The sequence below is a fragment of the Rhinatrema bivittatum genome, chromosome 5, assembly GCF_901001135.1.
Source record: "Rhinatrema bivittatum chromosome 5, aRhiBiv1.1, whole genome shotgun sequence".
Classification (NCBI taxonomy): Eukaryota; Metazoa; Chordata; class Amphibia; order Gymnophiona; family Rhinatrematidae; genus Rhinatrema; species Rhinatrema bivittatum.
This window is the reverse complement of record NC_042619.1, coordinates 109,857,233-109,871,047: the sequence shown is the minus strand read 5'-3', so window position 1 is coordinate 109,871,047 and position 13,815 is coordinate 109,857,233. Positions and strand designations below refer to the sequence as shown.

At 44.5% G+C, this 13,815-nt stretch overlaps 1 protein-coding gene across 4 annotated transcripts in view; it reads right to left on the bottom strand.

The window, feature by feature from the left end:
* Positions 1 to 13,815, bottom strand: part of EXOSC8 (exosome component 8) — a 58,830-nt gene that overhangs the window by 15,169 nt on the left and 29,846 nt on the right. For all 4 annotated transcript variants that reach the window (XM_029602732.1, XM_029602734.1, XM_029602730.1 and 1 more), the window contains one exon: positions 10,365 to 10,471. In XM_029602732.1, coding sequence (XP_029458592.1) covers positions 10,365 to 10,471 — 107 coding nt within the window. The remainder of the gene's footprint in view (positions 1 to 10,364; positions 10,472 to 13,815) is intronic.

The window sequence follows — 13,815 nt, the reverse complement described above, 5'->3', positions numbered from 1 at the left end:
AGAGCTGGGAGGTATTGGATGAGATGTTATTGTGTGGCGTTATGAGGATGAGTTCAGTTTTGGATGTGTTTATTGCTAGGAAGTTTTCAGTTAGAAGCTCTCTTATTTCAGTCAGGGCTGATTCCCAGGTTTTCAGGGCATTAGAAAGGGAATCATTGATAGGGATGAGAATCTGTACGTCATCAGCATATATGAAGTGACGGAGATTCATTTTTGCTAGGAGTTGACAGAGTGGAGATAAGTAAATGTTGAACAGAGTTGATGACAGCGATGAGCCTTGTGGTACACCTTGTAGAAGATTTCTTGGTTTTGATATTTGTGATCCCAACTTGACACTGTATGTCCTGTCTTTCAGGAAAGATTGGATCCAGTTTAAGGCAGTGCCAGTTATGCCAATTTGAGAGAGGAGGGTTAGTAGGATATTATGATTGACAGTGTCAAATGCCGAAGATATGTCAAGAAGGGCAAGGATGTAAGAATGGCCAGAGTCTAGTGTCTTTATAATAGAGTCTGAAAGGGAAACTAGCAGGGTTTCAGTACTATGGTTCTTACGGAAACCATATTGTGACTGGAATAGTAATCGGTTATCGTCTAGATAGTCAGTGAGTTGTTTGTTTATTACTTTTTCTATGATTTTTGACAAGAATAGAAGGTTCGATACAGGACGATAATTAGCTGGTTCAGATGGATCCAGGTCTGGTTTTTTGAGCGTAGGCTTTATAATTGCATGCTTTAGTTGCATAGGAAAGACACCTGTCGATATAGATTTGTTGATGATTTTGGTGATGTGTGGAGCAATCCTAGTAGGGATGGAGAGGAGTGTTTTTGATGGCATGATATCTATGGGGTGCAATGCAGGTTTTATCTTTTTTAGAATTGCTTCAATTTCTGAAGTAGACGTGTTTTCAAAATTATTGATTGATGAAGAGGTGATCATGGTGCTTGTAGGTGGAAGGGATGCCGGTGGAGAATATGTAGAAAATTGCGCCATGATATTCGATACTTTGTCATAAAAATATGTCGCTAGCTTCTCACATTTGTTTTTATTGTCAATTTCTGGTTTACTGTTTGATGGTGGGGTAATAATATTAGCAACATATTGAAATAATGCACGCGGGTTGAACTGGTACTGATGAATTTTTGCTGTGTAGTAGTTTTTCTTTGCTTCTTCTGTTGTTTTTTTTTTTTAAATTAATACTTTTATTAACTTTCAATAGAACAAAACTATTACAATAGCAATAGGAATACAGAATACTTCCCCAAGTCCCCCCTCCCTCCCCAACCCCCCTCTATGTAGAGGAGCTCTAGTCGTTCTATTATAGAATCCCCCAGAATCAAAAATGAGTTCTTACTCACACATCCGGATAATCTCATACCCTATGTCTACTCCCACCCCAGTTGTCCAAGAACAGCGAAGCTCTTAATCTAACAACAGTTTACATTCGAGCAATATATTCCACAAACGATTTCCATGATGCACGAAAGGAGGCCAGTCTCCCGTGTTTAGCAGCTGTTAGGGAGGCCAGCCGATAATATAAATGTAATTTATCTATGACCTCCGGCATCTTCGGTACCTGATCAGTTTTCCACTTTACTGCAATCAATGTGCGAGCAGCTATAAAGGTATGAGAACAGAAGCGCTGCTGGGTTTTGTGAAGGACATCTGGAAACACATGTAACAAGGCCATTTTGGCGGACACCTGAAGTGGCACATGAAACAGGTCACTCAGCCAGGCAAATAGACGTTCCCAAAAGGTTTGAATTCCTGGACAGGCCCACCAGATATGGAAATAAGTACCTCTACTTCCACATTTGCGCCAGCAGGAATCCGAAGCAGTCGGGTATATCCTATGGATTTTATCTGGGGTGAAGTACCATCTATATATCATTTTATAACAATTTTCACGTAGGCCTGCGGAAATTGAGCATTTCCTCGCAAAATATAATATGGCCTCCCAAAATTGCGGGCTCAATTGCTCCCCCAAATCTGATGCCCACTGCCGCTCAAATGTCTTTGTTTCCTGGCTATCTGGAAAAAGGGCTTGATAGATTTTAGAAATGGGACCCTTCAGTCGGTCACTATATTGCACCAAGGACTCAAACAGCGAGCGACTGGGTCGTAACTCTTTTGTACGTTGTATAGACTGAATAAAGTGAACTACTTGAGCGTACGCCAAGAAATCTTTTGAACGAAAAGGGGAGATGTCCATGAGACCCTGCAAAGATAATATCGACCCTTGGGACATCAGTTGACCCACTGTGGTGATACCCGCATTCCTCCAAGCTTCCAACTGTGCAATATGTCTATTGCTTAAAAGCGAAGTTTGGTAGAAATAGTTATAGGCTCCGACTAATTGCCTGCTGCTTTGCTTCCAAATCTTCAGAGTGACCTGTAATGACCATGCTATGTCCTCAACTGTCCGCCAGGTGCCTCTGGGCTGCCAAAATATGGCTCGCAAGGCCATTGGACCTAAAATAGCCTGTTCAATCGTCACCCATTGTTTAATTTCCACATTGCGGTGAATGTCAAGTACAGCCCGCAATTGAGCTGCCCTATAGTACCATAAAAGATTAGGAACTCCCAATCCCCCCTGCGACTTTGGAAGGTATAAAACCTGACGCGCAATTCGGGGAGGGCGTCTGCACCAAATAAAATCGAATATCCTTTTTTGCCAGCGGCGGAGCATAATCATAGAGATCTCCACTGGCAAGGCAGAAAACAAGTAAAGGAATTTGGGCAGGATTGTCATTTTAGTGATAGCTATTCTTCCTAGCCATGAGAAAGTGCGCCTGTTCCACCGACTCATATCCAACGTTAAGTTATCTAGCAGTGGTGTATAATTTAAGTGATACAAATCAGTTAGCCTAGCTGATAAATGAACCCCCAGATACTTTATGTGGGATTTTGCCCATTTATATGGGAACGTGCTACGAATGGTTTGCATTTCTACCGGACTCAAGGTCACGCCAAGTAGCTCAGACTTAGAAAAATTCACTTTAAGTCCTGCTACTTTGCCAAATTGTTGTAGCTCCCGTGTGACCCTCTCCAGAGATGGCATTGGATTAGTTAATGTTAAGAGGATATCGTCAGCAAACAAAGATGCCTTGTACTCTTCAGACCCCAATTTGACTCCGTGTATATCCCTAGCTTTTCTGATCCGAGTTACTAAGGGTTCAAGGTACAATGCAAATAGCAATGGGGAGAGAGGACATCCCTGTCTGGTACCCCTTCTAATAGGGAAGGCAGTACCATATCCGCCATTCACCTTAACCCTGGCCGTGGGGTTGTCATATAACTGTTGTAACCATTGCAAAAAGGAAGGCCCAAAATCCATGTGTTTTAAAGTGGAAAAAAGAAAGGGCCAATGCACTAAGTCAAAGGCTTTTTCTGCATCTAGTGATAATAATACCGCAGGGGTCTGAGTTTTCCTAGCCCACCATATGAGATCACTGACCTTCCTGATATTATCTGCCGCCATGCGCTGTGGGATAAATCCTACCTGATCGGTATGTACAAGCTGCGCAAGGAATCTATTGAGCCGCAGAGCAAGAACGCGTGCCAGGATTTTAAGATCCAAATTAATTAGCGATATGGGCCTATACGAGCCGCATTGGGCTGGATCTCGACCAGGTTTAGGGATAACAGTAATGCCAGCTGTATTGTTGTGGGGTCCAATGCCTAATCCCTCCCGGAGATTATTAAAATACTGGGCTAAAGGTTCTACCAACGTGGGTGCGCATTTTTTATAGTATACCCCTGACAGCCCATCTTCCGGGTGCTTTGCCCGATTTCAGGGATTTAATCACCAGCTCAATCTCAGTAGGCAGGATTGGTGCATCCAGGCTCTGTCGTTGCTCATGGGTCAGTCTTGGCAACTCTAACTTGTGCAAATATGCCGTTATATCAGGCAATTGTATGGAGCCCTCAGACTGATACAGGGTCTGAAAGAACTCTGTAAAAGTGTTACGTATTCCCGCCGAGGCGGTAAGGAGCTCTCCTGCCGAATTTTTGATTTTGGAAATTGTAGTTTGGGAGGTCCGCGCCCTAAGTTGACAAGCTAAAAAACGGCCTGCCTTGTTCCCCCCCTCATAGTATTTTTGCCGTAGAGAATCCAAAGCATAGAGTATCTGCTTATTATCAAGTTGTGCTAATTCATCTTTGAGGGCAAGTATCTTCTGATAGCAATGCTTAGAGTGAGTTTTCATATGGACTTGGGAAAGGGCTGAGATTTTGTCAAGTAAAGCTATACGTGCCCCTTGCTCCTGGCGTTTACATGCAGTAGCCCTAGCAATCAAAATCCCTCTGGCCACAGCTTTAGAGCACTCCCACGTAGTATTAGGGGATACCTCCCCACCGGAATTCAAGTTAAAATATTCCTGCATTTGACCGTTCAGCCCTTGAGCAAAATCTGTGTCCTGTAGAAGGGACTCGTTCAGCCTCCAGAATCGACTTCCCGAGTCTCCATCCACCAGGTCCACCTCCAATATTATGGGAGCATGATCAGACCAAGTGATGGCCTCTATAGCTGACCCCCCAACCTGGTTTCCCATTAGTTTATCAATCAAAAAATAGTCTATGCGTGAGTAGCTGTCGTGAGGTGCAGAATAAAAAGTGTATGATCTAGACCGGGGATATCGGCTCCGCCAGATGTCTACTAAATTCCAGTCTGAGATAAGATTTCGTAGTGCCTGTCTACTAGACCCTGCCGACTGAGAACGAGGTGTAGAGGTATCTATATCAGGCCTAATTGAGATATTAAGGTCACCTCCCAAGATAATTGGTCCATCCGCATGCATGGCCAGCGCTCTATGTAGTTCCTTCCAAAAGGGCCCTGAATCTCTGGTAGGAGCATAGACCGCCACCAGTGTGATTTTCTTCGATCCAATCTGGATATTTAAAATAAGATACCGCCCCTGCGGATCAGCAGCATGGGACAGGTGTTCAAATACCAAATGTTTTGAAATCAAAATCCCTGTTCCTGTAAATTTAGCTTCTGGTCCCCGTGCAGCTAAAAAAGAATGTGGGAATTCTCTAAACTGCAGCAGCCGCTCATGTTTGCGCTTCAGATGCGTTTCTTGAATGAATGCAATGTCTGCTTTTTGATGTAATAACTCGCTGCGAAGGAGAGATCGTTTTCTGGGAGTGTTTAGGCCTTTAACATTAAGCGAGATTAATCTAACCATTATCAATCAAAAGGGCAACCGTCGTTGTGGGTGCACTTGGGGTGTCCTGTAGCAAGTCAAATGTACCTTGGGTTTTTTCTGGGTAATGTGAATGCATCATCACATCAAAGTTGTAGACAAAAATTAAACAGTATCTAGCAACTAGAAAAGGGTTAAACAGGCTTTTGAGCTCCTCTACCTCCCTCGCCTTCCCCAAAAAAGATTCGCTCACCGTTTCCTGCGAATCTAACCCCTGGGGTGGGGTACCTGATGTGCCTCACTGGCGGCACACACAACTCCATTCCCTCCCCTCCTCCTCCACCCCTACCGGCCCCCAACATACCCAAAGTTAACACAACACTTCCCTGTTATATAACTTAGCTACCAATACCCTATGAATAAAACTGTTTTCATCAGTAATGAACATCCTATTACAAGGAAACCTTTAAAGTTTAAGCTAAACGTAAAATCCTTTCTGCAGTATAGACACTGACGTTCTGTGTTCCATCAGTGGACGAAGTCGAACTCCCTCAGCCCTTCTCCGGAACAAGATTCCTGGAACCCATGGGATGTCTACGCAGGCGTCCACGTCCCGGACCCTGCCGTCTCCACCGCAGGTCCGCGTCGGAAGGATTCGGAAGCACGTATCGGGAGGCTTTTTCGCCTCTATTCCGGTTCGTTTTTAACAGCTTTCTTGCCCTCAGCACGCTGTCTCCAGAATTGCTGCAAGTCCCCCACTCAGGCGATGTTTTTGCGGGGTGGGTTTGCAAAAGAAATCTTGAGCTATACGGAGCTCCGGATTCAGGCTTCCATTTTGCAACGTGGCGAACAGCGCGCCCTGCTTCTTCTGTTGTTTTATGATACTTATGGAGGAGTGATTTGAATTTTTGTAGATGTGTTGGATTTTGATTTCTACGCCATCTCTTTTCTAGTTTGCGGAGTTCGCGCTTCATTATTCTAAGATCCAAATTGTACCATGGTTTTTTATCAGTGCTGATTTCTTTTGTTTGTAGAGGGCAGAGTCGATTAGAAATGTTGCTGGTGAGTTGATGCCAAGAGGTACAAGCAGTATTGGCATCAGTGAGGTCTAGTTTATTAATATCATCTGTTATAGCTTCTATGATATCGTCTATTTGGCATTTTTTTCTGAACTCAATAGTTCTTTTCTTTGATTGAGTTGTTTGGGGGTTGCAGTTAATGGTGCAGTGCGTGTCTACTCGGTAGTGGTCTGACCAAGGTATAGGTGTGCATTGTGGAATATCAGGTTGTATGAGAGAGTTCGTAAAGATAACGTCTAGCGTGTGGCCGGCCTTGTGTGTTGGGGTTGAAACAATTTGCTTAAATCCGATTGCATTGAGTGTCGCAAGTGTGGCATCACATGCAGGTGTGAGGGGGGACCGGTCAAAATGGAGGTTAAGATCACCCAGAATGATGGCTGGCAAGTTGATGTCTATGTGTTTTGTAATGTATTCCGTAAGGATTGACGGATTTTTTTCCAGAATGCCAGGGGGTGCGTAAATTAAACAAATTTGCAGGTTTTTAGATTTAAAGAGACCAATTTCTATTTTATGAGGGGTGGGGGTGTGTTGTAATGAAAGGTTGAACTTCTTCTTAGCTGCCAGGAGAAGTCCTCCTCCTTTCTTTTTAGGTCTCGGAATGGAGAACAAATCATATGCATCTGATGGAAGTTGATTTATTACGGTGACGTCAGTGTTTTTGATCCATGTCTCAGTGATTGCACATATGTCCGGTGCTTCATCATTGGGTATGTCGTCTAATAGATTAATCTTTTTTAGGAGCGATTGCGTGTTCAGTAGCAGGATAGAGAATGTCATTAAACCTATAATTTGAGTGAGTGGTGATGTCATTATAGGTATGAGGGTTTTGTAATATGGATTGTTATTCCTTGTTGTGCTTATATTGGTTGAGAAGTTTGAGTATTTAAGAATTGGAATGTAGGAGTAAGTCATAATAACTATGTTGGACAAATTATAATTCCAGTACTGTATAGTGGGAGATTAAAGAAGGGTGGAGTACGGTATGGCTGTTCTTAATAACGGGGTTGCTTGAAAATTGAGTGTTGGGTGCTTGTTGTCTGAGGTTGCTTGAACGCTGAGTTTTGAGTGCTCGTTGTCTGCGGTTGTCTGAATGCAGCGTGAAGAGTGCTCGTTGTCTGCGGTTGTCTGAATGCAGCGTGAAGAGTGCTCGTTGTCTGCGGTTGTCTGAATGCAGCGTGAAGAGTGGTCGTTGTCTGAAAGCTGCATGCAGCGTGAAGAGTGGTCGTTGTCTGAAAGCTGCATGCAGCGTGAAGAGTGGTCGTTGTCTGAAAGCTGCATGCAGCGTGAAGAGTGGTCGTTGTCTGAAAGCTGCATGCAGCGTGAAGAGTGGTCGTTGTCTGAAAGCTGTGTTTTGAGTGGTCGTTGTTTGGGGGTTTCCTGACTGCAGAGTGCTGCCTCCAGGTCGTTGTTTGAATTTGCTTAGGATGTGGGTGCAGTCGGATAGTTTGTAAGCTGGTACGCTGGGATGACTTTGCTATAGGAGCACACGAAGGAGCACACAAAGGGGCAGATCCCTTTGTCGCGCTCGACGCCTGAATCGGTGAGTGCCCTTTAAAGGGCTTAGAAGCCGGTCGTGACGTCAGGGGCTTCCGGGGAGGGTTCGTAGAGGAGCGCGGACTATTAATCAAATTTTAAATCGACGCGCCTTGCTTGCCTGATTATTTGAAGGCCTCGTGGGTGTTTGGGGTCGGGTTCACCTCCCCTGGCCCCGATGGGCCTGCGCCGATCGCGCAGAGAGGGCCGACCCGAGCCGTGGATGCGGCTTGCAGCGTGGTGGAGGCAGGAGCAAAGAGGGCGCGCCTGAAGCGGTGAGTGCCCTTTAAAGGGCTTAGAAGCCGGTCGTGACGTCAGGGGCTTCCGGGGAGGGTTCGTAGAGGAGCGTGGACTATTAATCAATTTTAAATCGACGCGCCTTGCTTGCCTGATTATTTGAAGGCCTCGTGGGTGTTTGGGGTCGGGTCCACCTCCCCTGGCCCCGATGGGCCTGCGCCGATTGCGCAGAGAGGGCCGACCCGAGCCGTGGATGCGGCTTGCAGCGTGGTGGAGGCAGGAGCAAAGAGGGCGCGCCTGAAGCGGTGCGTGCCCTTTAAAGGGCTTAGAAGCCGGTCGTGACGTCAGGGGCTTCCGGGGAGGGTTCGTAGAGGAGCGCGGACTATTAATCAATTTAAATCGACGCGCCTTGCTTGCCTGATTATTTGAAGGCCTCGTGGGGGTTTGGGGTCGGGTCCACCTCCCCTGGCCCCGATGGGCCTGCGCCAATCGCGCAGAGAGGGCCGACCCGAGCCGTGGATGCGGCTTGCAGCGTAGTGGAGGCAGGAGCAAAAAGTAATACCAATATTACTAAGGATGTTGATGAGGATGGTGTGGTTAACGGTGTCGAAAGCCGCAGAGATGTCCAACATAGCAAGAAGATAAGAAGTACCTGTATCAGTTCCTTTGATTATGGTGTCAGTCAGGGAAAGTAGTAGGGTCTCAGTGCTTAGATGTTTCCGGAAACCATATTGCGTGGAGGGTAGAATGTTATGTTGTTCGAGGTAATCGGAAAGGCGAGCGTTTACTAGTTTTTCTAGGATTTTAGCTAGGAGGGACATAAAAGCAGCACACGCTATCTACAATATAAATGGGCTCTGACCGATGGACTGCAAATGCGCAGTAGAGGGCAGCTCTACCACGCATGTACGGACCATAGAGCTCTGCGCTACGTGCTGGGTGTCACAGAGGGGAGGAGGAAAGGGCAGACGAGTCGCCGCTCCAAGAAACGGCTCAGCCCGTTCCTCTGCCGCTGGGGAAGGGGGGAGGGAGTAGGGACTGCCGGACAGTTACACACAGGAGGAGGAAAGGGTAAAAGAGTCGCCGAGCCAGTCCATCCACCACCGGGGAAGGGGGGGAGGGAGTTGGGACGGCCGGAGCAGAGCTAATGCACATTGTGAAATTAAACCAGACTGAGCCACGGCAACGCATGGCCGGATACAGCTAGTAAATAAAATAAGATTTACAAGGTCTTCCAGTTTCTAGCGATCCAACATTTAATTTTCAAAATAATACCTCATAATCATCATCTTGCTGTTAAAATCCCTCCTACGCACACAATGGGATATAAATGTTGCCCTCTCTCAAATAATGAAGTCTCAGTTTTAACCTTTAGTGCACTGATGAATCTCAAATTTCTTTCTTGGAAACTATTATTTCTAATAACTCAAGCCTTGATAGTCAGTCTCCCTATACTCAAATTTTTAAGAACATGATAGTATTAAGAACAAATCCAAAGGTTTTGCCCAAGGTGTTTTTTTGTTTAACTTAACAGTATATAGTCCTATCAACATTTTTTTCCCATACCCTCATATCAATAAGGAAGAGCAAGTTTTTCATACTTTTGATTACAGAAAAGCTTATTTTACTTAGAAAAATCTAAGCCTTTCAGAAAATCACCTCAATTATTTATTTCCTTCAATCCAGTAAATTACAGTTTAAGACTCATGAAACAGGTGCTTTCTAACTTTATCTCCTATCGCTATACTGATGCAGGCCAACAACTTCATAGCAAAGTTACGGTGCCATCAAGTGTGAGCCACTTCCATTTGATTATCACAACTTTGCTCTAATTCTATTCAAGACATCTGCAAAGCAGCTACTTGGTCCTCTATCCACATTTTTGTTAGACATTGTCTCAAATTAATCAGAGATCGCAGCTTTGGCCAAACAGCAATTAAAATCTTCAACTCTCCCATTTTTTTTTTTCATAGGCTGCGATTTCTTCATGCCTGGACAAAAAAAATGTATATGCTACATTTCATCCCTCAGCTTGGGAATCCCCACTTTTGTGGCTGAATTCAGTCCTGCTTATCAACACAGAAAGCAAAATTGCCTACTTTAAATGGATGTCAGAACAATTCAGCCACACAATCCCACTCTCCTCTTCTCAGGAGAGAAGCTTAGCTTGGGAAATGCCAAGGAGCCCTGCTTGGCAGCACCTATGCGGCAACACCCGTGCATGCTCAGAGGCTTCTAGGTCTTTCTGAGCTCTGAGAGAGCATGTTTCTTATCAGCGCCATCCAATGACATCAACCACTTATGTAGCTAAATTGTTCTGCTGTCTACAGAAACGCCTGTTACACAGGTAAGCAACTTTGCACTCCAAAGTACCTGGTTTCCGTAGAACACACAGTCTGTCGTCTTCATCTGTTACAATCGTTATTGTTCCAGTTGCCAGAGTCTCCTCTTCTGCAGTAGGATCCACAAGCAGTAATGTGCTACCGATGACAAGATACATACAAAAGGGAGTTAAGCAAGAAATGATCTCTCTACCATAGAACCTCTTTACTTCAGTTCACCAGCCTTTTCTGACTTACTATTTGTACCAGCAAGGAGACACAAGTTTTAGGTGGGAAATAGTGTTATTCAGTCCAGGATCTATTCATAAAATCAAATTCACCAAAATGGTATCAGAAAATCTGGCAATAGTTTACTAATGCAAGCAAAATATGGAAAAATGGTGATCCTTTCTCCACTCTCCATCAGTATAGGGTTTATACTTATAAAAATAATAATCCCTTATGGAGCTAGTGAGCAGCAGTGTACCAGCAGGATATTTACCAGCACTGTGTCCAATGGCTTTCTGTTTCACACATATTAAAAGACATTACAGATCCCAAAGGCTGCATTACTGTCATCAAGGGAGCCTGTGAAATCAAAGTGCTTCTTGCTTAAGAATATAAGATATTCCATACTGAGTCAAGCCCAAGGGTCGCTCAAACCCAGTATCCTGTTTCCAAGAGTGGCCAATCCAAGTCACAAGTACCTGGTAAATACCCAAACATTAAACAGATCCCACACTACTAATGCCGGCAACAAGCAGTGGCTATTCCCTATTAACAGCAGTTTATGGACTTCTCCTCCAGCTTGTCCTCCTGTCTTCAAAACGCAGCAGCACGTATCTTAACAAACTCTTCCATAAAAAATCACATCACTCCGATACTTCAATCATTACATTGGTTACCAATTAAATACAGAATACAATTCAAGATCCTGTCCATTATACACTCTCTCATCTACACTCCTAATTCAATTACCTTATGTTCCATTCTCCGGATTTACAAACCCACCAGACATCTAAGATCACTGGACAAAAACCTCTTAGACATCCCGTCACCACGACAGGCCCGTCTTGACATCACCAGAAAAAGATCATTCTCTGTCATTGGACCAATCTTATGGAACGCATTACCGGACTCTTTAAGATCCATATCCAACTCCAAACACTTCAAAAAATCCCTAAAAACTCATTTATTTCAATCTGCTTTCCATATATCACACACTAAATAACATAACTACTTCTCCATCACACAGGGCACAACATTATTATATATTGATTTATTTTTTATGTAAACTATTCATTGTTTTAGATTTTTATTTTTATTGTATATTTTTGTAATTTTGAGCTTTTATAATTTGATAATCTTTATGTTCTTTTAAATTTAAATCTTTATATACATTTGTTTTTTATTTAGTTATGTAAACCGTTTTGATTAAACACTGTTTGTAAAGACGGTATACAAACACTTTTAAATAAATAAATAAATAAATAAATAAATATAGCTCCAAAGCCCTTTGAACAGAGGCATAAGAATAAAAAATGAGTTCCCTTTTACTTTGTCTTTACCAGTTAAAACAAAGTATTAAAATGCTTTCTGACATAATTGTTAAAAATGGTAACCTGCATATTTGCTGCAGTCACAAGCATTCAGTAATCTGAGAACTGTACCTGAAGGTAAACTTAACAAGTTAAGTCCTGTAATTCTTGGGATGAAGCAGTGACACCAACTGTTCTACTGCATGTAACCCCATGACTTTACACTGAAATGGAATTTGCAATATTGCAAGTGTGGGTGCAAAAGCAGGAAAATAGGTCTACAAAGCAAAATGTAATTAAATGAGAATGCCAGCTAAAAATGAAGAGCAAAACCCATTGAGACTGGATGGTTTGAGGTCCAGTTCAGATGAAGCATTAGTGAAAGAGTCAAAGGCTGGTATTCTTTGGAACTCTGATACTGTGACAATGAATTATGGGCTTTTGTTGAGGGAAGAAAAGTTTGTTTCTGAAGAAATAACCCAAAATGATGTCTTAAAAGAAGATGAAATTTAAATGTACCTTTCCTTGAATCCTGACAAGTGGGTTATCCCCATTCAATTGCACAGGGGTGAGCAAACTTGGGGGCTTGAACAATCCTGAAGGAGGGGTACACTGGCTGCCCAATCAGGGAAGAAAAAAAATATTACACTTGAGTTTCGGTGTCATGGAGGCACTGCAAGCTCGGGAGAGGGAGGGAGGGAGCTGCCAGAACATAGTGACATCATTGGAAGCATATTATGTAATATATATGAGTGTATATCATAGTATATATTACATCTTTTATAGAAAATGTTTATTGCTTCCTCCATGAAAGTTTGAATAATGAGATAGAATGGACTGCTTTTATGTGATTAAAATGATTATTGCGTCTAATTTAGCATTGTATTTAAGTAAGTGGTCATGTAGTTATACAGAACTGTTGACACAATGGCGTTTTCCAAGGAAGAGTGGTAGCATGCCAGGAAGGATCACAGCGCTATCTGGTCAGGACCATGGACCTGATCATCCCCAGGGTCTGGCCACTGCGGTGGCTTGTCATTTGGCTGCAGGTCCTCTGGATCGAAATCCTCGGATGAGGAGTTATCCAATGTACAGGCAGACGCAATCCATAGGGGGCGCGTTGCCCTCAGATCACCAACCCCCTCCTTGGGCCTAGACCTTTTGGGGAGGTGGGAGCCTGCAACCACCACTGCCTTCTCTTTGCTGCCTTCCTGGCTTTAAAAGCCTTACGGAGTAGCATGATAAACTCGGAAGAAAAAGATGAGGAGGAGGAGTCCGAAGCCCCCTCAGGGCTCTCCTCAGCCGTGCCTGCCGGAACCTCCCGCAGCTTGCCTCTCTCAGAGGTCAATTGCTGCAGGGATAAGGGAGAAGACTTCTCACCCCCTCAGCAGCCCGCGCCACCGCACGCAGAGAATTCAAGATGGCGTCCATTCCTGCGGTGAGTGGGAACGGATCGGGAGATGGATGCCACTGCCGCCCTAAGCGCACCAACCCTCCGCACGCTTTAAAACCATCACCCCCAGCGTTCACAGAAGTGCCCTCACTGCCAGGCAGAGCATAAGCCATCTCGGGACAGATGCGCACACACAGCAGGCCGCACCATGCAGCATCGGTAGTGGAGCGACTCCTCAGCAACGGACAGAGAAAAACTAATTAGGCAACGACTCTCCTTCTCCCCCAGCGCGTCGCCCCCTTTTCAGAGGAGCCAATGGAAACCCCTGCTGGCAGAAACCACCTCAATCCTTCTGTTTCTGGGTTTTTTTTCCCAACCTGGAAATCACCACAGGTCCTGTGCCTCTTGAGGTGAGTTAGCCGGGCTCCACAGTATCAACCCCGAGCGCTGGGGGTAAAATAGGTCCTCAGGGTCCTCGACCCCTGACACCCACATACCAGGGAGGATGGTCCCCTCAGGACCTGCCAACTCCCTGGGAGGCTCCAGTCACTGCTACTGCTGTGAAGAAATTT